The following is a 27,914-nucleotide window of genomic DNA, read 5'->3' as shown; positions in this document are numbered from 1 at the left end:
ATGTTCAACACTGAATTGATTGTATTCTTGATGGACTGAGCAGTAAATGAAAGTCTGCCACCGGTTAGTCCAAAAAAAGGTTTTTTATTTAACGCAAAAACCCCAAACTTTGGTTAAATTATACATGAATCTAAATCTCAGGTCCATAAAAGAGGTCAAGTAACAGAACTGGACTCAAAAGCTGGCAACAAACAATACTAACACAAACAAACTGACCTTCTGAAGGAGACTTAAATAATGTCTGATCAGCCTACAAAGACACAAAAAGAACACACAAAAACCTAACTGAAACTAACATAACAAATTCCATTTACCCCCCCCCATGATCCAGAGTAGTAGTATGACCCAATTTGCAGGTCTCCATATAGGCTTGCTCCGCCCCCTTTTCCACCTCCTAGCTCATCAACCAGGGACTGGAGCAGCTGCCACTGACGTAACGCAGAAAACAGAGAAAGATTAAATCATACAAATAGCAGTGTAAGCTAACATGTGCACACTTGCTTTACAGTATTGTGTGACTGTATAAATAAATTAACTCTAAACCAAAACCAATTCTTTATTACCCTGTAAATTATATCCTATATTTAAAGAAAGAAAAATAAAAGTGCAGTGTGATGCACACGTTTGGTAGTTGCAGCGTCCTGATTATTCCAGAGAGTGATGGGAGTCACAGAGTAGGTCCTGGTCTGTGTGTGTGGGCTTCCTGTGAACTTCAGTGTTGAGGTTTCTGTTTTCCTCAGTGAGCAGCGAGGCTCATGCTTCGTGCTTTTAGTCTTGAGCCAGGTGTCATCCACCTGTAGTGGTTAGGTGCTTTCCCTTTAACAGAGCCAAGAGCTTTATTTTCCACTTCTTCCATGTAAAGGTCGCTGTTGATGTTTGTGTCCATAGAAACCCTCATATTTAAGGGTGTCAGAGGTTTAGCAGTGTGCAAATCTGATCGGGGGTGAAGCTGTTTCTGTGTTGTTGTAGTTGTTTTCTGTCTCCACCTACACGGACTATGGTTGTAGGTATACACGTGAAAAGGGAGATCAGAGGACGCTGTGGTTTCATCTTTATTCAGTGAAAGCTTTTGGACCTTGTTGGTGAGGACAGTAGAGTTTTTGATGTGATGGGGTGTGTTCCCCACATGGGGGAGCTGGGACGGTGGTGAGATGGGTCTGAGTGGAATTACTGCTTTGTTTTTTGCTTTGGTAGCTTTATCACAAACTGTGCCACCTACAAAGCAGCTTTGAGATCCCTTCCAGCTGGCAACATTAATGAAGATGCTTTCAAAGTGAAACTGTGAGGAGATGCTACACTGATATTATTTTACAGTCATGAAGTACAAACTACAAACAATCCTCATTGATCATGCTCCACTTTACGACTTTTTTCATTTTTGAATGATCCATGCAAGCCAACCAACAGCTGCCAGCACCCTTCAGCCTCATGGTTAAAAGCTTCTACAGAATACATTTGAAAATTCTTCTGAAAACTTGACCTCTGACCTTGGGGTCAACAGAATTTAAACTCATCCTAAACTTTTAATAGCTGCACTGATGATATGAATTTTAAAATCCTATGTCACCTCATTCTTGAGTAATCATGGGTGTCTATTAGGGCTGGGTTTTGATGATCGATTCATCGATTAAAATCGATTCTCGCTTGGATAACGTGATATCGATTCATTAAAATCCTGATTTTTTAATATAAATGTATTGAATTTTGCCCAAAAACCAGAATCTCAGGTGAAACCTCACAAAATATCAACAACCACCAAACAGCTGAAACAGTAAATGAGAGCAGGAGCACGGACTCTGCACAGAGACGTGAACACAAAGCTCGACCCGCCGACGGATCAGAATCAGTGAGCTGTGACTTTCTCACCGACGCCACGGACACGGTCGGGTCGGCGCTTTGTGTTCACGCCCTTTTTGCGCTGATTCAGAAGCTGTTAGTTTATCTCTCTCCAAACAACATTGACTGAACCAGCAGCAAAAGAAGATCCAAACTACGCTTCACACAAACATCGTCATGGATTCTCTGACTTTTACTGTTTTGCAATCACACCTCATGCACAGCTCTCTCTCTAACAACAGTTTCCCGTCTAAAAATCAGTTTTCTTCATTATTCGCTTGCTTGTTACGCACAAGTCTACGTTGTTTACAGGCTGTCGGCTGCTGTTTTTTCCTTTTACTTACTTCCAAAAAGAAAGCCTAATTTCTGCCGTTTAACAGGCTTCTGAACAAATTTAAACTTTTTAAAATTATACAAAATGCAAAACTCTCTAATAAAACCGCTGTAACGTCAGAGGTGATGTTCATATGTTGATTACTGATTTTCTTTCGTTTTGATCTACTGCAGAATATTTTTATAAAGTCCCAGAACAGGAAAATCACCTTTACTGATCTGAATTATAATATTTCTGACTGTCTGAGGCAAAATTTCCCAGATTCAAATCGAATCGATTCTAGAAACCAGTGACGATACCCAGCCCCGGTGGCTATGCCACCCACCTGTCGAAGGGTGCAAAGAGGAAAACTGAGGTTTTCAGATTCCTGTCCTGCCTGCAGAGGTCCCTCCATGTCATCACAAATTCCTCCTCATCATTGTTGATCATTTATAGTCACATTGCTGCTAAGGAAAGTTTCACATCTCCAAAACTCAAGAATTTACCTAATTTTGTTCTGTGCTATGAGGTACAGCTCAGTGGGTCCAATAAAGGTTCAACAGTTTGTGTTCAGAAGCAGAATTTATTTGTAATTTTGACAAGAAGACAAATTTTATGAGAAATCAATGAAGAAACACCAATTCTAAGGAGTTAACTAATGTTTTTTGTCAAATACGAGTCAGAATTAAAATTCCACTGTGAAATCTTTTTGTTTGAATAAAGGTCAATTTCAATTAGAACGATGAGAGTACGGCGACTCCAGTCATCGTCTTTATAGCTTCACACGTCTGAAACACCCAACAGTCCCCCAACAGCTCCATCCACTGAAGAAGCCGCCCAGTTCCACTTAGTCCTCTGTCTGCACCACACAGCACAGAAGGTTTGACTGGTCTGACTCCCAGTTTATCTCATTATAGTGAATCAGGGTTATCCATCCATTCTCCTCCACCTATCAGGGTTGCAGGTGGACTGGAGCCTATCACAGCCCTGCTCAGGCTGTCAATCTGACCTGGGCTAACACAGAGACTCAACCAATCACACTCACATTCAGACCTGTGGGCAGTTTGGAGTCACCGAATAAGCTAACCCTAACTGAATCAAAAGACAAAAGTTTGCACACCCCATGATTCAAGCCTGTAGAGCCACCTTCATCAGCAAGTCATTTTCTCTGAGTCATTGCAACACCTTAGCTCTTGTCTTGGGATCATCGTCCTGCTGAGTGAGCTAATACCAGATGCCCAGGTCCATCACTGTGCTGACAGGGTGTCCAACTGCAGGCCTCGAGGGCCGGTGTCCTGCAGGTTTGTGTGTCCTGTGTGACCAGATGCAATTTCACAAACCTACATTTGGTTGTTTTTGTTGTCGTTTGGTTTTTTAAACAGAGGTTTTTCTTTCACACTTGCTGATGATTGACGCGTTGGATCAGCAGCACATTAAAAGCAGGGTGGATATACAGAGGTTTTTATTGGACTCCTGTGAAACGTTTTCCACACTGACTTCACATTTCTACAAAGTGAAAAATCACTTTTCATACTCATTGCAATAAATACTTACAACTTTGACAATTCTGTGCTTTAAGCCACGTCTACACTACAAGTCACACGTTTGTCACACATCACTTTGAAGTGTAGCCCGGTCGCATGTGAACATTGCAGGCTGTACAGGTATCCTTCACTTGTGCTCTTAAAGTTCTCTGAACATTTCCTTGACAAAGCATTAGCAGAAAAACGTCTGTGTGATGTCCTGGTAAATGTGCTTATTTTCTGCTCAACAGTATCAATGTCTAAAAGTAGTTGTCACACATGGACCGACAAAAACGTGTAAATCTGGAGGTCAGCTCTTCCAGTCCCAGGGGACACACAGGTCTCCATCTTGCATGACAGAGTAGAAGTGAGAAACACAGATCTGGAGGCCTTGCATGTGGGGGGAGCGCTGCTCCAACAGTCTTTCACAGCATTGAATCATCTGGGCAGGGCTGACACTGGGCTCCTTACACAAGCTCCTCAGAGACAGAGTCTCAAGACACAGCTTCACCACGGCCTCCTCCTCTGCCTGCAGTCTGCACACAAACAGGCAGGTGACAAAGTCAACATACAGACAAACAGGATTCTTAATAAGCACCAGATATCAAAACTCTCAGGCTACGTTCACTCTGCAGGTCTTGATGCTCAATTCAGATTTTTTGATCAAATCTGATGTTTTTGTCTGTTTGTTCACACTACAAATAAAATGCGACAGCAAACGCGCTCTAGTGTGAACGCTCAAAGCGGCGCATGCGCAAAAGAAGACGTCACACACAACACGCTCTGTTTAGACCCAGAGCAACAGTATGTGTGACTGATGGCCTTAATATAAAGACTTTACGTTTCCCAATTTTTGCTTTAAGTTACTCTGTTATTTACATAATGATGTAAATAACCTAATAATGATCCTTACTGCTGTTTTAGAGGAGCGCTGCTTCAAAGGATAGTTTCTGTCAGAATCTGCAGATTATACAGGACAAAGAAAATGTTCACGTTTCTCCAACGTTGTCTTCCCAACAGTTTCACTGGATGGCCAGGAAGCGTTCACGTCGTCTTCTCCGGCGCTGATATTTGGCGTCTGTCTTGTGTCAGTGACGTAAAAGACGGATTCAATGCGACCTGACCATCAAACAGCAGTCGCTTTCTGAAACATCAGATATGTATCGCATTCAGCACCACATATGAAAGTGACCCAGATCAGATTTGAAAATATCAGATTTGTGCCGTTCACACTGTCACCATGATCAGATAGATGGTCGCAGAGGGTCAAAAAAGTCGGATTTGATGCGCTTTCGCCTGCAGTGTGAACGCAGCCTAAGTATCTTTTGTCCTCATGATGTTGTATTCGTTTGTATTAGTGTTACCATGATTAAGTTCCTATAATGATCTCTGAGAGCTGCTTCAGCAGTTACCTGTGACCGATCACTGCCGTCACATATTCATTCTCTGGTGTCCTGGATTGTTGAGTACCTGACAGGAAGACGACAATATGTACGTCTCCCACAGTGTGTGTCTGACAAGGTGATCAGCAACACAGGGGCACCACAGGGGACTGTCCTCTCCCCCTTCCTCTTCACCCTCTACACCACAGACTTCAGCCACTGCACAGAGACCTCCATCTTCAGAGGTTTCCTGATGACTCTGCGTACTGGCTAGTCAAACGAGCACGCTCAGTGAGAGACTGAGATTACCCATGATGCACCACTGAACGACACAGGAAGTCATTCCTGCCCGTGGCCGTCTCCCCGTACAACTCCTCCATCCAACACACTGTGAACACTGCAATAGTTACACCCTTTTTACACACACTCTTTCTACTCTAATATTCTTGACATTTATTACTTGGTGACTTGTATATATTGTGCTATCCTCTGATCTTAACATATTGTGTTGATAAACAGTCTAGTTGGTTTTTGTTAATGTTACTTTACTGGAGCAACTGTATCCCGTCGGGATTAATAAAGTATTCTGATTCTGATTGATTGAGCAAGTTGACAAGAAGATCTCAAATTCTAACAGTAAACACAGCGACTGAATAGACTAAAAATAAAAACTAGTCATTTCAATCAACACCGTCTAGTTAAACTTGGGCAGTTGTAGGTGTGGTGGTCACATTGTATAAAGCAGTCATGGATGTAGGCGTGTGGGGGGTTCTATCACAGAGGCAGTGCTGGGTACGTGCTGCCCCATAAATCGGCCTTCATGGAGTTCCAGCTGTAAATCGTATTACTGCTGGCAGGAGCAAAATCATTTATGATTGTTGCTTGACAAAGTTTTTGAAATTGTTTCTGCAAACATGCTAGCATCTTGTAAGAGAGGAAAAATACTAAATATGATATAAACTATAAAAAGACCCCTCCCGCCCCCCCAAAGAAAGACAGCATGCAAACAGACAGACTACGTCACACTCACTGGTTTTTGCGTTGGATGCGCCGTCGGGCTTCAGGGGCCTGGTTCTGAAGGAAGACCTGTAGTGTAGGAAGATCACATTTGATGGGAATAACGAAGTGTCCCATCTCATGAAGACTGGGGTTGGAGCGGTCACTGGAAGAGACACAAACATTAAGTAAACTGCACGTGCTTGTGATGGTCAGTGGTTAAAAGGGTTTCGTACTTTTCCAGCAACATGGTGAGGCCCTGCAGACTCCTGGGGTGCAGACGAAGGTGGTGGGACATGAGACGTTTGTGGAAGGTGTTTAGGGAACTGTAGTGCTCAGCTATGGGCTGAACTGGTCCCAGTCTGTCCATGTGCACCACTTGGGTTCCACCCAGGAGGAGGCTGATCCTCTCCTTCAGCCAGTGTGTCTGCTGCTGCAGGCTGTGATAACCAGGCAGCTGCTCAAAAAGCTGGAGGCACACAGCAGGGGTCAGAAAACGAAAGGCAGCACAGAGACTATACATGCCAGCAGGACAGCGACAGCTGCATTACTTTTGTCCACTGATGATGAACATCCATGGTTCCCAGCATGACGTGTCCAGAAGCATTCATCCCTGACTGGTCGGCAAACACAACCGTATGTCCTGGTAAGAAGACGAGTGCGTGAAAACTGTTCTACACATCTACACGCAGTGGCAATGCTCCCAAAATGATGAGATACCCACTCTTTCCACAGAAACAGGTCTCTAGGATATGATCACTGTCTGAAAACACATCAGAGGTCGATATGAAAACCTCACGCTGATGGAGGACGTGACTTTGTTTGGTGAAAACAGTGTTTGATTGAAATAATCGTGCTAAAACAAGAGTTTACATGTTCTTTAATACCGTAAATCATCTCTAATAACCAGAAATATTAATCAGAGTCTTACTGATATGCTGAATGAGTAATGATGGAGGATGTTTCGACCCTGGCAGATCAGGATGTGAAAGATAAGAAACGTGTCTCCAGCCCGTCGTTATGGTTGTATTTGCTCAACACAGAATCATAATATAAATGTGATTGTGGTCAAAGTTAATCATGCTTAACAGCTTAGAAACTGATCAGAAGATAATCGGTTATAAGTTCGACCATTACAACTAATAAGAAAATATAATCTATGACATGATTCTGATAAAAAGGACCTCACTGAGACTCCGTACAGAGCGGCCTGTTCGGGCAAAGATGGCCTTGGCGGCTGTGTGTGTGTGTGTGTGTGTGTGTGTGTGTGTGTGTGTGTGTGTGTGTGTGTGTGTGTGTGTGAGAGAGAGGATGGAGTGACACACTAAGAAGCCACTAACCTCAGAGAATCTCTGACTTTACCATGTATCATTTTAAAACAAGTTATATAGTGATTAACAAACCACAAGCCAGTTTTGGAGGCCGTGGACTGGAGGGCCAGGTCCTCTGCCTGCCACCCAATCAAGTAAGCACCAAACCCCTACGGCCCTCCTGTGGATGGTGAGCCCACAGGAGGAGGGAACCATGTCGCTATTCCTAGATGTGCCCAGCCAAGAAACCCCTGAATTGTTCCCCTTCAGGTTGGGGAACTTGTTCCCGAGTTAGGGATGAGTGGAACACAAGACTGACAGACAGTTCCAACCGTCGGTCACAAGCTCTAAAAGAACGAGGCTGATATAAGACATAAGCGTCAGAAACGAGTCTCCTTTGAAGAGTGGCTGGGCTGTGCCTTCCAGACAGAGGGAGGAGCTCACTCATTGGAGAGGCTGCGTTCACACTGCAGGCGAAAGCGCATCAAATCCGATGTTTTTGACCCTCTGCGACCATCTATCTGATCATGGTGACAGTGTGAACGGCACAAATCTGATATTTTCAAATCTGATCTGGGTCACTTTCGTATGTGGTGCTGAATGTGATACATATCTGATGTTTTAGAAAGCGACTGCTGTTTGATGGTCAGGTCGCATTGAATCCGTCTTTTACGTCACTGACACAAGACAGACGCCAAATATCAGCGCCGGAGAAGACGACGTGAACGCTTCCTGGCCATCCAGCGAAACTGTTGGGAAGACAACGTTGGAGAAACGTGAACATTTTCTTTGTCCTGTATAATCTGCAGATTCTGACAGAAACTATCCTTTGAAGCAGCGCTCCTCTAAAACAGCAGTAAGGATCATTATTAGGTTATTTACATCATTATGTAAATAACAAAATAACTTAAAGCAAAAATTGGGAAACGTAAAGTCTTTATATTAAGGCCATCAGTCACACATACTGTTGCTCTGGGTCTAAACTGAGCGTGTTGTGTGTGACGTCTTCTTTTGTGCATGTGCCGCTTTGAGCGTTCACACTAGAGCGCGTTTGCTGTCGCATTTTATTTGTAGTGTGAACGAGCAGACAAAAACATCAGATTTGATCAAAAAATCTGAATTGAGCATCAAGACCTGCAGAGTGAACGCAGCCTAAGAGTCGCTGTTCCTGCAGATGGAGCCTGTCGAGGTGGTTCAGCCCCCTGAGATACCTCCTAGGTGAGGTGGTCAAACAGCGTTATAGAAAGAAGAAGTGAGGAAAAGTGTTCTAATGTAGTGAGTCAAAACGAGGTCATGTTGGAAGCAAAACTAAATGTCATGACTCTGTGTGTTCAATTTATTTCGCTCATGTGAATGATCTCCAGTCCAAAGTTCATGTGAGTGAGGTAACGATAAACACTGCTGAAGTAAAGCAGCATTAACTGAATGAAGCATGAAGTATAACGTGTTCGATTTAATGTGTGATGGAATCAATGATAAATAAGGTTAAAGTAAAATGGTTCTAATATAGAGCTTTGCTATTTTATTTGGAAACCTAAAGCACTTGATACAACTTCTGTCAGTCACCCATTCACACAGAAAGAAAACACATTGGAAAAAAAATCATTCACACACATTCATACTGTGATGGATGCATCAGAGAGCAACTTGGGATCAACAGCCAGGTATCGAACCACCAACCTTCGGGCCTGCCCTAGCTTAGGAGCTACAACGTAGAATAGAAGAAAATGTAAGGAAGTCCTTTTAAAGTTTCCATTTTGTTTTAAACCACGGTGAAGTATGGTGACGGGGGGGGGGGGGGGGGGGGGGCTGACGATCAGCTGATTCAATGTCACAACGGGGGAGGCCAGACGCCATCTCAGACGCTGTGACGCCCAGGAAGAGCAGGAAGAAAACTGAGAACAAAGTGAGATGCTGCTTTCCTGGTAGACGATTATTATCAACGTGACACAGAGTCCACTCAGGCCTCGATGTGCCCGTTTTCTCCGCCTTAGCTCACAGTAGGTAAATTAGATAATTCACGTATTTGACTCTGTTCATCTGGATGTTTTCAGTGGGAGAAACGTTTCATTCGTAAAACCTGTAAAAACCAGTAAAAACCTGCATATTATTATAATATCACTCAAAGGGTTCTTATAGGTCACTACTCTTAGAAATGAACAGATCCTTGGGGCTAGTTTTCAGAGCCGCTACATTTAACCCAGTCAGTTACCAAGTGCACAGATTTCGAGGAAGGCTGAATTCAAAGACACCTTCAAAATCAATGTGGTGGAAGGTTAGTCCAACTCTGCCCCCTTATGTTCTTGTACACATGCCTGAATGTCAGGGCATGCTCCTAATGAGATGTCCTGTGGATCTCCTCCTAGATGTGGACCAGGACATCACTGAGTTCCTGCACGTGTTTCGTACTCTCACCACTGAGGCCGAGACCTGTTGTGCACCAGGAGGAACCCAGAAGCACTGCACCAGCGTAGGGTCTAACAATGGGTCCAAGGATTTCATCTTCATACCGAATGACAGTCAGGCTGCTGTTGTACAGCCTGTAGGGGTCTAACAGTGGGGTACATCACAATAGCTAGAATCACCTGAACCTGTTAGAGACCATAGAGAATATGGAAACACTGCGGTGCTTTTTCTACCTGTGGTTAAGGGATCTCAAGATTTTGAGGGTATTTCCACGGCACTACATACATGTATGGAGAGTTACACAGTTGTTGTCCTTTTGCCTCTGTACACAACCAAATTATAAATCAAATCAAAATATCACGTAAGTGTAGACTTTCAGCTTCAATTTAAAGGCTTGGTTTATGTAAAGGTTTAATATTAATGGTTAATATAAATATTTTGTAATTACAGCAATTTTTATCTATGGTCGCCCACTTTCAAAGCTTCAAAAGTAAATGGACACTGCACTTCCTGTTTATACCTCATCTCTGTCTGACCAACCTAGCCAAATTATAAGAGCCAATCACAGCAGAGGATCCCTCCAGCAGGTAAGCTGTCACTCATGAAGGGTCTGATCAACTCTGTACAATGATGTGTGGCAGCTAGCTTAAACGCTTTAACAATGGGCATGGCTGTTAAAGCCACAGGAAATCTCATGATGCTTCTAAAACATGTACTGTTGCTAGCCGCCCACATGGAAAAGATCTATAAATCTTATAAAGTTTGTATCTGTCTTGTGTGAAACTTGTATGAAAAGCATACAAGAGTGAAAACAGATATAAGATCCCTTGAAAAATTATATAATGAAACTTGTATGTTTTGGATACTTACTAAAACAATATATGAAAGTGATGAGAAAGTGGCCACTTTCATGAGTAAATCATAGAAGCCTGATATGATTTACTCATGAAGTAGGCCACATCTGATGCAAGTCTTTTAGAAGTTTTTTTCTATTTCTTTTCCATATGGGTAGGGTTGCCTTTTCAGATAAAAACCGACTCAGTGACTCACAAAGTTCTTGCTCTCCCCTCACACGTCTACGGTGGTATGCAAAAGTTTGGGCACCCCTGATAATTTTCATGATTTTTCTTCAATAATCATTGGCTGTTTGGATCAGCAATTTCATGTAAATATATCATATAGCAGACGAACACAATGACATTTAAGAAGTGAAATGAAGTTTATAGGATTTACAGAAAGTGTGCAATATTACTGAAACTAAATTAGGCAGGTGCATAAATTTGGTCATGAAGCTCATCGAGAGGGCCGAGGGTTTGCAAAGCAAAGCGTGGCTACCTACAGCAATCTAAGAGCCCTCGATGGGCTGTTAGCAGACGCTCATAAATGTTACGCCTGATCATTGTATGTGTGTCTGTGTATTTAAAGAAGATGATGCTTAGAGATTTAATTTACAGTGATATGATCCTCGATCACAGTGTGTTACCTCTATAAATGAAATCGACTGTACATTTGAAAACACTACAGAGAAAAAAAGAAAAAGGAGAAAAATACACAGCATTAACAGAAACAATGGTACCAAGCTATCAGTACTCAGCCTAAACACACTGTTGTATTTGGGTTTTTTGCACTACATAAGAACATTTTAAATCGGTTGTCTTTTGTAGACTTTGCTGTTTTGTTGCTGTATTTTTTGCACATCAGAAAACTTAAAACTAATTTAGCTATCAAGGTTATTTTTTGTACTGTTTAAATCTTTGAAAAAATAAAATAAAATAAGCCTCTTAATCTATTTCCTCCATGGTATTTAAAATGGTGTTAAGTATTGTCTTTGTCATCTGTATCAGATTCCATCATCATAGCACCCTGTGAGCCCTGAGGCATCTGAAAGAAGAAAACAGAGTAAATCATGCTTTATCCAAGTACTGAAACAAACCTTATCATACTTATGCAAGTTTGTCCAATTACTTTTGAGCTTCAGGAGGTGCTACAGATAACGATGGCTGGTATTCCTGCAACAATGAATGCAGTACTTTTATTAAACCCTTGAAGTGAAGCTGAAAGTCTCCATTTCAGTCACATTTTGACGGCTTAATTAAAAATCGACTGTGTTGGAGTGAAGGACTGTATCACACATAACAGGCACGTGACAGGACTGACGGTGGTAAAAGCCATGAACCTTTTTACCTGATGGACAGACAACAGTTCAGAGATCTGTGCTACTGTGTGTATTACTAATGAACGCAGCTTGCTTGTAACCTCTCAGTGAGATTATTTACCTTGCAGGTTGATCAGAGCCTCGGGGTTCTGGTGAGACAGGCGGCTCAGACTTTGAAGCTGACAGTACCTGTGGGAGACTCCCCAGCTGCGCTGCCATCTGCACCACACAGCTGATCTCATCATTCAGTAACAGTAACATGTACACAGTTTCTTACAGTTCAGTGCACAGAATAAAGACCTCTGTGCCCTCAGGAACAGCAGACAGGGCAACCTCTGAAACAGTAAAGACGGCTGTACCTGATATCGGTCAGATTAAATCTGCGACACAGCTCCCTCTTCAGTCTCTTCAGTTCTTCTCTCCGAGGAAGACTCGCATTGTGTTTCTTTGAGGCTTCAGGTTCGTTGTTTCTCAACCACACACTGGCAAAAAAGATCGTGTACAAGTCATTAAATATAATTGCTGTAGTTATGAAAATCTGTCATCACCATATTTGTGTTGTTATATATGTCACATTACTCTGACGTCTCCCTCTCTAGAACTGTGTGAACTATAAATAAAGTACTTTCACATTATTACATTTAAATATAAGTGACCATGTATGCACACATTAGCTTTAGCATGCCCTATTGCTATTTACTGAATAGAAATAAAATCCACAGCAAACACAGCAGTGTGTCTCCGTGACTGATCACAAACAGCAGTGTTTGAGTTTAGAAGGTTTCAACACTTTCCTACAGTTGAGATGAGACAACCACAACCAGAGAGCCGAGCCTACCTGAGCGTAGGCTCGGCTCTCTGGGCCTGCTGCAGCTCCTGCTCGGGGTCTTTGAAGCCAGTGAAGGTGTAATAGCTTTTATCCCATTTGATGGTTCTGTAGAAAGGCTCCCCCGTCTCAGTGGGACTTTTACTTGCTGCTTTACTCGCCGTTAGTCCCTTCATGTGCTCCACAGGCAGGCTGCAGCTCGTCAAAACATCCATCACTGTGCTCAAAACATCATTTGTGTGCAAAGTAAAACTTACGGAGCGGAAGCCTGAGAAGCAAACAGGAGCAATTTTATGTTAAAACCCCCAAAAAACCTGACTGGTACTTTGAGCATTTTAAAAGAAATGCACCTGAGCTGATGAGTTCTGGCTGCACCTTACTGCTGTACTTTGTGTTCCTTATATAAAAGGTGAGCTTCATGGGTTGAACTGAACGTGAGCCGGGCTTCTGCAAGTTTTCCAGATAGCCATTCAGCCTCTTTAGCGAGTTTTCATTCACCTCCTGTAACACAGAGGTACCAGAACTTACATCATGGCAGCTCATCCCAACAAACGTCTGACAGTGTTGTATGTGCACAGATTATTATCATTAAATATTATTTTATATCACATCATATTACTTTATATTGTATACGGATCCCAGAGAACATAGATGATAAGTATTCTGTACACTATGGATTGCCTCTTCTTTGTTGTGCCTATAAGGCGTCACACACATGTAAACCTGGCAGTAAGTTTTCGAACTGTTACTTTACGATCACATGTTTCCAATAACACATATTTGGATTTATGTCATGACAGATATGAGACCTACCCGTTCTTTGGGATATTTACCGAAGAAGTCTGGGTGGACTGCAAAATAAAAGGGCCTGAGAGCATTTACAGCCTCTGCCCCTGACAGAGCTCTCTGTTGCACAGCATGTGTGGCAAAATGCTTCCACTGCAGCCTGCAGAGAAAAGGACAGACATTACAGAAAAGAGACTATTTTACATCATTGAACCCTGCTCTCCAAAGCTGACATAGGCATAACTGCAGCTGCCTGCAACAATGGGCTTTTTGTTCAAACTGAGTATATACTGTCGTCCACTTTCACTGTGCACACAAGAAAAAACTTTTCTGCTATTGTTATTATCTGCCATGGCTGATTTCTTTTTCAAAGTGTCCAGAGTCAGGAGAGACTGAGAAATCCACAGCGTGACACGGCAGAGGTTTTCCACCCATAATGACACCCCAGGACAAATTCAGCAGTGTGTGAAGAAGAGGAGGAGGAAGAGGAAACGAGTATCTCCAACACAAACTTTAACAGCTGCATACAGAGAGTCACACAAAGACTCACTGATGTTTATCCTGCAGGACAGGATGTGATAGGGGAGGATGGAAAAATAAAGGGAACCACAGACAACTTTGATAATACTTTTGTTTTATCCAGAATATATTTAGTTAAGAATTGTTTTAATCAGAATAGAATAGAATAATCCTTTAATTGTCTCACAAGGGGAAATTTGGTTGTAACAGCAGCAATAAAAACACACATACAAACAAACAGGACACCGAACAGAAACATTTTCTTACATATTTACATCATGGACAATAGTTACCAAAAACAGAGTACTGTACCGTTATTGAATTAAATAAAAGTAAATATGAGTTGGTGGTGATTTGGATTAGGTGGCGAGGGAGGACACTGGACAGACCTGACACGCCCAAACGTACAGTGAGGGTGTGCTGGGAACGTTTAGCAGAGCCCCCGGTCTGCGAGATCTTCAACGCACACCTCCGGCAGAGCTTCAACGGCACTCCGAGGGAGACTGGGGGCATTTGTCCAAGTGGACCATGTTCAGTATCTCCATTGCCGAAGCTGCTGCACTGAGCTGCGGATGCAAGGTGGTTGGTGCCTGTCGTGGTGGTAATCCCCAAACCAAATGGTGGACACCAAAGGTGAAGGGAGCCACCAGGCTGAAGAAGGAGTCCTATCTGGCCTGGTTAGCCTGTGGGACTCCCGAGGCAGCTGACAGGTACCGACAGGCCCAGTGGAATGCGGCCAAGTGTGAAGCGGTGGGAATGAGAATCAGCACCTCCAAATCTGAGGCCATGGTCCTCAGCCAGAAAATGGTGGAGTGCCCACTCCTGGTCAGGAACAAGTTCCTGCCTCGAGTGCAGGAGTTAAAGTATCTCAGGGTCTTGTTCACGAGTGACGGAAGAAGGGAGTGGGCGATCAACAGACAGATTGGTGCGGCTGCAGTGCACTGTACCAGTCTGTTGTGGTGAAGAGGGAGCTGAGTGTAAAAGCGAAGCTCTCAATTTACCGGTCGATCTACGTCCCTACCCCCACCTATGGCCACGAGCTGTGGGTAGTGACCGAAAGAACGAGATCGCGGATACAAGCGGCAGAAATGAGCTTCCTCCGAAGGGTGGCTGGCCTCTCCCTTAGAGATAGGGTGAGAAGTTCAGCCATCTGGGAGGGGCTCAGAGTAGAGCAGCTGCTGCTCCACATCGAAAGGAGCCAGCTGAGGTGGTTCGGGCATCTGACAAGGATGCCCCCTGGGCGCCTCCTGGGTGAGGTGTTCCAGGCATGTCCCACCGGGAGGAGGCCCCGGGGCAGACCCAGGACACGCTGGAGAGATTATATCTCTCGGCTGGCCTGGGAACGCCGTGGTGTTCCCCCGGATAAGCTGGAGGAGGTGGCTGGGGAGAGGGAGGTCTGGGCTTCTCTGCTTGGGCTGCTGCCCCCGCGACCCGGCCTCGGATAAGCGGAAGAAAATGGATGGATGGATACAGATAAGAGGCAAACCCATGTTGTAGTGTGAATCAGTTGATAAAATAGTGAAAGTTACAGCATTGATGTAAACATCTATGTTTGTTGGGAGCAGTTCTGATTGTACAGCCTGACAGCTGCAGGGAGGAAGGACCTGCAGAAACGCTCCTTCATGCATCGAGGATGCAGCAGTCTGTCACTGAAGCAGCTCTGCAGTTCAGCAGCATTTACATGCATGAGCTGGGAGACTCTGTCCATCAGAGATGTTATTTTGGCCAGAGTCCTTCTGTCTCCCACCACCTGCACTGGGTCCAGGTGCATCCCAGAACAGAGCTGGCCTTCCTGATGTGGTTATCCAACCTCTTCCTCTCAGTTGCCGATAAACTGCTGCTCCAACATACCACACTGTAAAAAAAAAAAATGTCGGATGCCTCCACAGAGTCATAGATGGTCTTTAAAAGCGCTCCCTGTACTCCAAATGACCTCAGCCGCCTCAGCAGGTAGCGTCTGCTCTGACCCTTCCTGTAAAGAGCATCAGTGTTGTGGCTCCAGTCCAGTTTATTATTCAGGTGAACACCCAGGTACCTATAAGAGTCCACTAACTCAATGTCCACTCCCTGGATGTTCACCGGTGTCAGTGTGGTGGGTCTGCGTCTCCGGAAATCCACCACCAACTCCTTGGTTTTCACGGCGTTGATCAGCAGGTGGTTCTGCTGACACCAGAGTCCACTGTCTGTACTCTGAGTCAAATCAAAGTGGGATTGTGTCAGTTTCAGTAAAAAACTATGCAGTCCCTTTAAATAAAAAGTCCAAAGACCTGTGAAAAGCTGTCCATTCATAAAGTTCAACTGTGTTTTATAAGGACGTCATGTGTCTCTATCATCTCTCTCCTGTTAGATCCTCTTCACAAAACACCAGCCTGTTCAATGCTCTGATATCTTTAACATCTTAAGAAAATTATATTGCACAATTTTCCCAGCGTAACAGCCAATAGGTGGTCCACAACCCTTTTGAGGACAAATGTGGGACTGCTGACCATTAAACGGCTTCAAGGACACTTAAATAGTCCAGATGTTTTTCTTTCCAGGCTCCTTAGACCACAAACCTACACAAGGATCGCGTCTTTTTAGTTTATTTTTAGCTGTCACTCTGGGATACTGCCCTTAAATATAACTAACTAAAGTTTTCAGACAGTTTTAGTGGTCACAGTATATTAATATTTGTCTGTGAGACGGTCACACAGGTACTAAAGTAACATGACATAGAAATAAATACCTTGAATTTGAACTAAAATGTAATATTTGAGACACCTAAGTTAAAATCTACCAATGTAAAACTTACTTACTGTTTGGCTAGCTGCACTGAGGCGGGAAAATCACCCTGTTAGCTGCAATATTTGAATGAGGACTGTGTGGAAAAGAGCCTTTTCGAATCACGGGACCAACAATCTGGAGTCCAACACTACAACTTTTCCTTGACAGACCAGCTGCACCGAGGCACGCAATCAGCCAGCAAAGTACAGTGGGGCAAAAAAGTATTTAGTCAGCCACCGATTGTGCAAGTTCCCCCACCTAACATGATGACAGAGGTCAGTAATTTGCACCAGAGGTACACTTCAACTGTGAGAGACAGAATGTGAAAAAAAAATCCATGAATCCACATGGTAGGATTTGTAAAGAATTTATTGGTAAATCAGGGTGGAAAATAAGTATTTGGTCAATAACAAAAATACAACTCAATACTTTGTAACATAACCTTTGTTGGCAATAACAGAGGTCAAACGTTTACTATAGGTCTTTACCAGGTTTGCACACACAGTAGCTGGTATTTTGGCCCATTCCTCCATGCAGATCTTCTCGAGAGCAGTGATGTTTTGGGGCTGTCGCCGAGCAACACGGACTTTCAACTCCCGCCACAGATTTTCTATGGGGTTGAGGTCTGGAGACTGGCTAGGCCACTCCAGGACTTTCAAATGCTTCTTACGGAGCCACTCCTTTGTTGCCCGGGCGGTGTGTTTTGGATCATTGTCATGTTGGAAGACCCAGCCTCGTTTCATCTTCAAAGTTCTCACTGATGGAAGGAGGTTTTGGCTCAAAATCTCACGATACATGGCCCCATTCATTCTGTCCTTAACACGGATCAGTCGTCCTGTCCCCTTGGCAGAAAAACAGCCCCATAGCATGATGTTTCCACCCCCATGCTTCACAGTAGGTATGGTGTTCTTGGGATGCAACTCAGTATTCTTCTTCCTCCAAACACGACGAGTTGAGTTTATACCAAAAAGTTCTACTTTGGTTTCATCTGACCACATGACATTCTCCCAATCCTCTGCTGTATCATCCATGTGCTCTCTGGCAAACTTCAGACGGGCCTGGACATGCACTGGCTTCAGCAGCGGAACACGTCTGGCACTGCGGGATTTGATTCCCTGCCGTTGTAGTGTGTTACTGATGGTGACCTTTGTTACTTTGGTCCCAGCTCTCTGCAGGTCATTCACCAGGTCCCCCCGTGTGGTTCTGGGATCTTTGCTCACCGTTCTCATGATCATTTTGACCTCACGGGATGAGATCTTGCGTGGAGCCCCAGATCGAGGGAGATTATCAGTGGTCTTGTATGTCTTCCATTTTCTGATGATTGCTCCCACAGTTGATTTTTTCACACCAAGCTGCTTGCCTATTGTAGATTCACTCTTCCCAGTCTGGTGCAGGTCTACAATACTTTTCCTGGTGTCCTTCGAAAGCTCTTTGGTCTTGGCCATGGCGGAGTTTGGAGTCTGACTGTTTGAGGCTGTGGACAGGTGTCTTTTATACAGATGATGAGTTCAAACAGGTGCCATTCATACAGGTAACGAGTGGGGGACAGAAAAGCTTCTTACAGAAGACGTTACAGGTCTGTGAGAGCCAGAGATTTTCCTTGTTTGAGGTGACCAAATACTTATTTTCCACCCTGATTTACGAATAAATTCTTTACAAATCCTACCATGTGGATTCATGGATTTTTTTTTCACATTCTGTCTCTCACAGTTGAAGTGTACCTCTGGTGCAAATTACTGACCTCTGTCATCATTTTAAGTGGGGGAACTTGCACAATCGGTGGCTGACTAAATACTTTTTTGCCCCACTGTAAATGTTCACAAAATGTGTTCAGCACTATTCTAATTTACAACCTAACAGCTTACTACACATCACACCACAAACATAACTGTGATTCAAAACATGATCAAAAATCCTGACATCTATCAGCATGTCAGCAAGAGGGAACCCCCCCCCCCCCCACCTCCACATTACAGTCTTCTTCATTTACATTTGAGCTTCATATTTCCTCACTTCTAAAATGAGGGAATCCAGTAAGTGAGATGACATGAGGTCTCCAAAAGGTGTGGCATCTCTCTGAAGTTTCCATGCTTCTCCATCAGTTTCTGAGTCCAGCTCGTCGGTCCGGTGAACCAGCTGTCATCTGACACAAACAGGCTCTCCTCCACGCGCTCACTTATAAAGTAAGTCAGTTAAACATTCGGGCTAACAGGTGAATTCTCCTGTGTTAATAATATTTATATTTAATCAACTGTATTCTAAGCACCAGCTGTCTGTTACAATTTTTGTTTTTTTAGAGTTTACTAAAATAAAAATAAAATCACATTAACATCTGTGTGGGGTTTTTGTTCAGTAAGCAGATGTTGGTGTTTCAGTCATGTTACGTTTAACTTTAAAGGCTTGTTAGAAACTATGAAACACACGATGCAGACTTCTGGACATTAGAAGAAAACTAATGCTGCTCATCAATAAGACTAAAGGCAGGAAGTTGTCCTTTATAACTACACATGTTAATAGCATCTCCAGATTTATATGATAGTTTATGATATAGCACGTGTATTTTAGTAATAGTCTATTTATTTCAGTGTAGTGGTGTACAGTTCTTTCTTGTTTGTCCTTGGAAAGTCCGCACGAGTCCAGATTTCCGAGGACACACACATACTCCTAAACTAGAAGTTATCCAAGTTTACTTCAGTTAACCGAGTCAGACAGTTGTAATGAAAACATAAACACGGTGACAGCTGTTTAATTTATCAGCAGCTTATCCAGTAACCATGGTAACCACGGACACTGCGCATCATCACCTCATGTCTCTTTGAAGCTAAACGACAGACATTTATCAGCCGTGCGGTTAGTTTTCCAGCACTGCTGAAAAACTGTGAAACAAACTGAAACGTGCTGATGATGAAAATAATGCGTCTGCCTATAAAGTCTTTGTTTCCCTGCTCGCCATCAGTAACAAAGTCATAGACACAACTTTACATTTCTCATGTTGGCTAAAAACAATCGTACATTTATGGTCTTGAAACAGGACACAGACACTGTAACTGCCGACCTCACATCAAACACAGACTGAGCCCATGTTTGATGTTTTTATATCCAACCTTTACTCTCAAACCTTTAAACAGCAGCGAGTCTCAGCTGAGAGAATAAGTGTTTATATGATGGGGGAACATGTTTTATGAGCAGCAGCCGGCTGTACTGAAATCACTGAATGAAGAGCAAACAGTGCGCCGCATTGTCACGGGAACATGAGTGTATTAATCTGGTGATTTATTACATGTGTTAGTGTTATTATACTTCATTCTAATCTGCTGCTGGGTCTTTTACACTGATGGAAGTACAGATAACACAGCATGAACAGCTGTTCAGCCAATCACATTCATTCCACTTTGACCTGCGACAAAATGAAGTCTTGCTCTTTTTATAGCAGTGTTGCATTTGACTGGTATATTTATATGTCTTGTTGAAGCCCTGCTTCACATGATAGCTCTCTGCCACAGCAAACTAAGGGTAAGAGAGTAGAGCTGGGCGATATGAGATTTTTTCATATCACGATATGTTTTTTTCATTTCAGGCGATAACGATATCTATCACGATATAAGCCAAATAACTATATTTGTAAGATTTAAATGTGCCGTTGCTCACAAGTAAAATGTGAAATAATCAGCAGCTTGTTTTTATTTAAATATTTATTTCCCATAATAAGTTCAACAGGGTAGATGTACTTAAGGAACATGAGACTTTTTCAGATAAATAAAGGCAAATATTGCAAACTACACAAAAGGCAGCCGCTAAAGCGTTTAAGTTTCAAAATAGAACAAACGAAACAGACTAAACTGTCAATTCCACTTAGAAACAAAATATTAATTCTAAAAATAAATCTTAGTTTGTTTTACAGAAGAACAGACAAAACTGACTAACTTTTGTCAATATCAAATAAACTGAGAACTAAAAGGAAATTCTCAATCTCTCCTTGTTGTATAGCTGAGCTTTTCAAACAGTTTTAACAGTTACTTTAGTCTGACAAAAGCCGAATGATGAATTAGCGCTTCCAGTCAGAGACTGAGGCTACGTCCACACGTACACGGGTATTTTTGAAAATGGAGATTTTCCGTTTTAAAAAATAATCCCGTCCACACATAAAGGCAGAAATGAAGGAAAACGCTGCTATGAACATGCCAAAGCAGCAGGTGGCGCTAGATTCCTAACCGTGCAGAAATGTTGGCCAATCAGAAGTCTAGAAGCCTCGGTGGGAAAAAGTAAACAAAGCTGGGGCATAGAAGCAGAACCGAGTCGTATGTGTGGAGGGACAGTAACTGTGTGTATATGTAAGCATTTAAACACTGCAGAGAGTAGAATTAACAGTATTGTAGAAATTCATTTCACCAAAACAATAACGTGGCGCACAGTGTGACGCATGCTCCAGTTTATTGTATTTCCAGACTTGCTTTCGGCACAATTTACAGTGCACGCTACTCTGTTTTTTGTCAGACTTGAAATAGCCGAAATACCTTCACACTACGGAACTTCTATGGCTCTTCCGTTCGACAATCTCTCCGGCGTTGGAACCATCATCTGTTTTCTCTTCGGTCACGCTCGGTTGATTTTTCTAGTCGGCACACTCATTTCCTCCATTACCCGCTGGCTGCTTCCCAAACAAACACACGTGCGGCTTGGCACTTGTGCTGTATGTAACAAGTCACGCGACGTGACGCTGCGGCTGTGATTGGTTCGGCTCTGCGCTACTGAATTTGGATTGGCTGACCTTTTTTTTTTTTTTTTTTTTTTTTTTTAAGAGGACAAGAGCTGCGAGGTCTATCGCGATAGCTTAATTTCTCTATCGAGTAAAAGTTATATCGCGATACATATCGTTATCGTTCTATCGCCCAGCTCTATAAGAGAGTAATGTCTTTAACAAAGGACAGACCCACCCAGAGTCACACAAAATCACAAAAGACAGAGATCCAACAGTAATGGCATGGAGTCGGACAGCAGTACCTGAGCAGACAGACAGCAAAAGAGTTCTAAGTGATATTAAAAGAAAACAAAACAAATGAACTGTCAGAATTCCAGCTGACTATCCCCCAGTAATGTTACTGGGGGATAGTCAGCTGGGGAATGCTGGGGGCGCTACTCGACCTGTAGAGACCAGAGATGACCATGTGACCATCATTCTGCTTGTTTCGCCCTGGTGTGTGTGTCTGTGTCCAGATTGTGTAGCAGTCACCATCACTGCTCACACCCCCCATCCAGCTTCTCTATGTGACACATCAGTACAATATTCTCACCTTTATATAAATAAAAAAATTTATTTTGAGTGCGCTGTTTGTCAACAATGCGTTCTTACAGGGTATGGAACGCCAGGACTGCCATAATGAATTAATTAAATACACCATTAAATAATTAATTAAATGTGGCAATAATTAATTAAAATTGGAATTAATTAATTAAATAAATAGTTATGACACATGTAATTAATTAATTATTGACACATTTAATTAATTATTTATGTATTTCACATTTTAATTAATTATTGACACATTTAATTAATTAATTATTGACACATGTAATTAATTATTTATGTATTTCACATTTTAATTAATTATTGACACATTTAATTAATTATTTAATGATATATTTATTTATTTCATTTTGGCAGTCCTGGCGCCTGGCTCTCATCATGAAATAATTTTATCTGTCAGCCTCACCCATCAAACTCAGGGGGCGGGGTTAACGCTGATCGAGTCAAAACCATTGCTTTGGCCTGGTGGCCATTGTTTCTAGCACACAACAACCGGCATGTGGAAGCTAACAGAACTGAACTTTGAAAAACCCTGTTTGTGTGTTACCAAATACCGTTTTAATATTTTTTTAGCCGAGAATGTAGTGGTTTAATCTTCATGTGTCTGGTCGGTTTGTCAAGATACAGCCTCTTTGCAAAAGTGTTTCGATGATTTCGGAGATGTCTGCCCAGTCTCACGGCAAAGCGTGGGATAGACCCGCTCGCCTCGCAAGCAATCCCACCGACAAAGCGCAGGCCCCGGTACACAGCTGTAGTAACCCCCGCTGACTTCTTTTACTGAGGTTATATTTATCGGTGTTTTATTTCCTGATGTTCTTATGTGTCCTACGTGTTTCAGTCGCCAATTCTGAATTATAACTAACATTAAAAACATGTTTAAGGAGGAGAGAGAGCAAATAAATCTGTTTAACATCTGATCTTTGGGTTTTTGTTCAGTAATCAGCGTGACCTGTGTATAAACACATAAAAGAGATAACGTTGGTGTTTCCGTCATGTAGTAACTGCTGGCTTTAACTGTACAAAGGTTGTTCAACACTATGAAACACATACAGACTTCATGATGTTCGGCTAATATTTTTATTGTGAATATTAATCATGCTGACCTCGCTCTGTACACCACGCAGCGAGGTCAGCATATCCACGATATCCTCAGCTCCATGAGTTAACACAAAGTTTCCCAGCTGACTATCTAACTGCCAACTATTCCAGAGACGTGAAAATATACAGCATAAAGAAAAGTGTAAGAGACTCAGCAGCAGATTAGAATAACATTTATACATTTAATAAATCACCAAATGAATCCAAGAAACGAGCAAACCTGTTCCGACAATTTGAGTTTGTATTCCCTCAGCTGCAGACTCGCTGCTGTTTAAATGTTTGAAAAGGAAGATTAGATATAAAAAACGTCAAACATAGACTCAGTCTGCCTTCACATTTGATATGAGGCCAGCACGTATAGTGGCCTCAGCAGGCTATTACTGAAATACACGTGCTATATCATAAACTATGATATAAACAGGGAGGTCCTATTAACATGTTTAGTTTTAAAGGACACCTTCCTGCCTTTAGTCTCATTCATGAGCAGTATTAGTTTTCTTCTAACATCCAGAAGTCTGCACAATGTGTTTCATAGTTTGTAACAAGCCTTTGACAGGTAAACATAACATGACCGAAAAAGCAAAAAAAAAAAAAAAAAAAAAAGAGAGAAAGAGTGTTGACATAAGAAGAGAAAATGCTCTCAATTATGGAGACAGGCAAATGGTTCATTTATGTTTGATGTGTGTTTATTCCTCCCTAAATATCGTCGGTGAAGTTTGCCATGCACGTCAGATTTTCCTGCGCATTTTTATACCTCTGCCAACAGAGAGAGAAAAAAAATCACATTCTAACAGACAGCTGGTGCTTAGAATACAGTTGAATAACTATTAAAAACAGATGATATTTAGATGATAGTTCAGTCTAACACATGTGCCAGTGAACCATTAAACGTCTGTGAAACTATGCAGTTATGAAACGTAACTTTAACCTCAGCCAAACCGATTTGCTCAGTTGTAAATAAAACAGCGAAGTAAACGTGACCCGACAGACAGAACCTGAGTGAATGAAGTCCAGCGTTTAACCACTGAGAGCTAAAACTCAGCTGAGGTTTCAAAGCTGTGTGCTGGTGATTGGACATCAGCCGCTGATGAAGCTGTTCGCCTATAAAGTGCTCTGTAAGGAAACGAGCTCCAGCAGCTCTGCGCTCGGGGAAAACACTATATTTACTTATCTTGTGCAGAAAAATGCGCTGACATTGCGTTATATCGAGCACCGGCTGCCCAGTTAAACTGTGACTATCACCAGGTAACTAGGCGTGTTTCTTGAATTAGCAGCAGGTGTTAAACAGCTGACAGATGAGGAGGAGGAGGATGCATGCAGGTAAACTGAGGGTCTGTTGAGCTGATCGCTGGTTTCGTGAGAAAAATGTCAGCTCGTTCTTTATGTTACAGAAGCACAGAGACACAAGACCAGGCGGAAAGAGACGATCGTTCGGTGAAAATGAGAATCTGCGAATGCAACATGTGGAACACGGAGAGTGGAATATGTAAACAAACCGGTTAACGTAACCCCCTCGGTGCACTCTGCATGCTAACTGTTAGCAGAGCTAGTGAAATCTCTGAAAACATCTGAGCACTTTTGCAAACATGTTCTATGTTGACAACCTGACCAGACATACGTCGCGACATTCGCGGCTAAAACACTGTTAAAAGTGTAGCTGGTGACAGAAAAGCTACACCACCACCATTGCTGCCTGTGATTTGATCTGCATTCTGGGATAACTGGCTGCCCCAAGTCTACACAAGCAATCGATTTTCTAGGATCGACCTGTTTTGACTTACTTTGCACGGCAACCAATCAAATGTTAGAGAAGCTGCATGGGCAGCGTTAACCCCGCCCCCTGAGTTTGATGGGTGAGGCTGACAGATAAAATTATTTCATGACGAGAGCCAGGCGCCAGGACTGCCAAAATGAAATAAATAAATATATCATTAAATAATTAATTAAATGTGTCAATAATTGATTAAGTGTCAATAATTAATTAAAATGTGAAATACATAAATAATTAATTAAATGTGTCAATAATTAATTAATTAAATGTGTCAATAATTAATTAATTAAATACACCATTAAATAATTAATTAAATGTGTCAATAATTAATTAATTAAATGTGTCAATAATTAATTAATTAAATGTGTCAATAATTAATTAATTAAATGTGTCATTAAATAATTAATTAAATGTGTCATTAAATAATTAATTAAATGTGTCAATAATTAATTAATTAAATGTGTCAATAATTAATTAAAATGTGAAATACATAAATAATTAATTAAATGTGTCAATAATTAATTAATTAAATGTGTCAATAATTAATTAATTAAATACACCATTAAATAATTAATTAAATGTGTCAATAAGTAATTAATTAAATGTGTCAATAATTAATTAATTAAATGTGTCAATAATTAATTAATTAAATACACCATTAAATAATTAATTAAATGTGTCAATAATTAATTAATTAAATGTGTCATTAAATAATTAATTAAATGTGTCAATAATTAATTAATTAAATGTGTCAATAATTAATTAATTAAATGTGTCAATAATTAATTAATTAAATGTGTCAATAATTAATTAAAATGTGAAATACATAAATAATTAATTAAATGTGTCAATAATTAATTAATTAAATGTGTCAATAATTAATTAATTAAATACACCATTAAATAATTAATTAAATGTGTCAATAATTAATTAATTAAATGTGTCAATAATTAATTAATTAAATGTGTCAATAATTAATTAATTAAATACACCATTAAATAATTAATTAAATGTGTCAATAATTAATTAATTAAATGTGTCAATAATTAATTAATTAAATGTGTCAATAATTAATTAATTAAATACACCATTAAATAATTAATTAAATGTGTCAATAATTAATTAATTAAATGTGTCAATAATTAATTAAAATGTGAAATACATAAATAATTAATTAAATATGTCAATAATTAATTAATTACATGTGTCATAACTATTTATTTAATTAATTAATTCCAATTTTAATTAATTATTGCCACATTTAATTAATTATTTAATGGTGTATTTAATTAATTCATTATGGCAGTCCTGGCGTTCCATAACAGGGTACGTCATGTGTAATAAGAGAATGACACAGGGGGAAGTACTGAACACGTGCATGGAAGGTAGAGACAGCAGCTGAACTCTATCAGTGACCAGAAAGCAGCTCTGCAACTTGCAAATTAACATCAGCTGGTTTAGTCCCAACTGGGAACTTTTAGCTGGCTTTTGAGACGACTCCGCTAATATAATGATAATAAAAAATAATAATGAAAGCACTTTGAATTATCTGACATTGTAGAGTCTTTAACTGCCCTTAAACCTGTTGAATTCACTGACTGTGAAAAACGTTTGCTGTGCTATCCAGGACTGCAGGATAAAACTATCATACAAAGCAGAAACACCTCTGTCATGTTTGGGCTAACGAGGCAAAGTGGAACTTTTCTGTGGCCAAAATGAGACCTTTGACCTACAGCTGTTAAACAAGATGTAAAATAATCACAAAGGTTTGGAAAAATAACGTTGATTTACATATTTCATAGATTTATGAAATATTTAAACGGAAGTGAACGGGATGATCATGTGACTTTGCAAGTTAATAATTTCAAGATAAAATTTTAGAACCTACTTTTAATGTCAAAATGTTTGCACTGAATTATATTAAAGACTGCATTAAATGTAAGTTATTACAGATGTGTCGATCCCAACAAAGGAAAATGAAACCCAAAAAGCCTTTAGCAGCCTGATGTCTGGAGTGCAGGTTACGAGACGATCGTAAACTGCGACCCGTACTGTACCGCAGGAACACATCAAAGGAAAGACTCTGTCACATTTTCTGTCCACTGCTGATAAAGCAAAAATCAAACTCGGTCATTTTGATACTTCTCTTAATATGCCTTCAAAATGCACATATTAGACTTTTTAAAATCAGTTTTAAAACTGTCATTATACTCCAGCCCGCACGTAATCTAGTGATCGTACGTGTTGGGACAGTTTTACCTGATGGTGCATCGCAGAAGGGGGATTGCAGACATTGCTGACGCAGCTGGTCCAGAGATCCGCATGTAATCACGGCCTTTTCAGTCGGTCCATCTGCATTTCCTTTATCAAAGCACTTCCATAGTTTGTTACACTGGATCTGGCAGCAGCCTGGTACAGCTCAGCAGGGACTAAATCACAGTAACTTCAGTTCGTCAGAAGAAAATCAACAGAAACAGATACCTAACGTTTCTACGGTGTTAGCTAACTCTAATTTGTATTTACTCCTTTGAATCCCATGCTATCATGTTTTTCTACCAATATTAACAAACATTTGAAAACAGAACAACCACAGATTATAATGTCTCTGTAGTTTCCTTTGGGATTTCTAATCAATGACGGCAACAAAACATGGTTGCAGTTTGCTAGCCAGGCTAGCACATAAAGTTAGCATTGCTATGAGCTGCTGCTACGCCGCAAACAAAATCCTATAAACGACTTACAGTATGTTGTCAGTAACAATTTAACAACCAACCAAAGTGACCTGTAACATCCCTGCCGTTAAGGTAGGACCGTTTTAGTTAGCGGCTGTGGGTTTTCTTCTTCTGCGATTCCTAGTACCAGCCAGCCGCACCATTGCGCCACCAGGCGGACTGGAGCGTCAGGTTAGGTTGAAGCTTGACATCC

General features: G+C 41.3%; 1 protein-coding gene across 6 annotated transcripts; it reads right to left on the bottom strand.

Annotated features, from left to right (window-relative positions):
- Positions 1-106: 106 nt before the first annotated feature.
- tcaim (T cell activation inhibitor, mitochondrial) lies at positions 107-27,914 on the bottom strand. 6 transcript variants are annotated; one of them, XM_086310244.1, is made up of 11 exons: positions 27,772-27,914; positions 27,249-27,418; positions 13,561-13,693; positions 13,098-13,248; positions 12,760-13,015; positions 12,281-12,403; positions 12,043-12,140; positions 6,602-6,693; positions 6,287-6,519; positions 6,085-6,216; positions 107-4,208 (listed from the first exon to the last, which is right to left on the bottom strand). In XM_086310244.1, exons 2-11 carry the CDS (start codon positions 27,311-27,313, stop codon positions 3,983-3,985), a joined length of 1,509 nt encoding a protein of 502 aa, XP_086166370.1. In that variant the 5' UTR covers positions 27,314-27,418; positions 27,772-27,914; the 3' UTR covers positions 107-3,982. The 6 variants fall into 6 exon arrangements, 5 of the variants coding, with proteins under 5 accessions (XP_086166370.1, XP_086166371.1, XP_086166368.1 ...); XM_086310245.1 differs by having other exon boundaries at positions 27,763-27,901; XM_086310242.1 differs by having other exon boundaries at positions 27,731-27,869.

This window comes from Aulonocara sp. 'chitande type north' Nkhata Bay, linkage group LG11 (genome assembly GCF_057382095.1).
Source record: "Aulonocara sp. 'chitande type north' Nkhata Bay isolate Kocher_YH1m ecotype deep benthic linkage group LG11, A_spYH_male_GT1.1, whole genome shotgun sequence".
Classification (NCBI taxonomy): Eukaryota; Metazoa; Chordata; class Actinopteri; order Cichliformes; family Cichlidae; genus Aulonocara; species Aulonocara sp. 'chitande type north' Nkhata Bay.
Note: the sequence above shows the minus strand (reverse complement) of the source record. Positions and strands in the feature narration are given on the sequence as shown.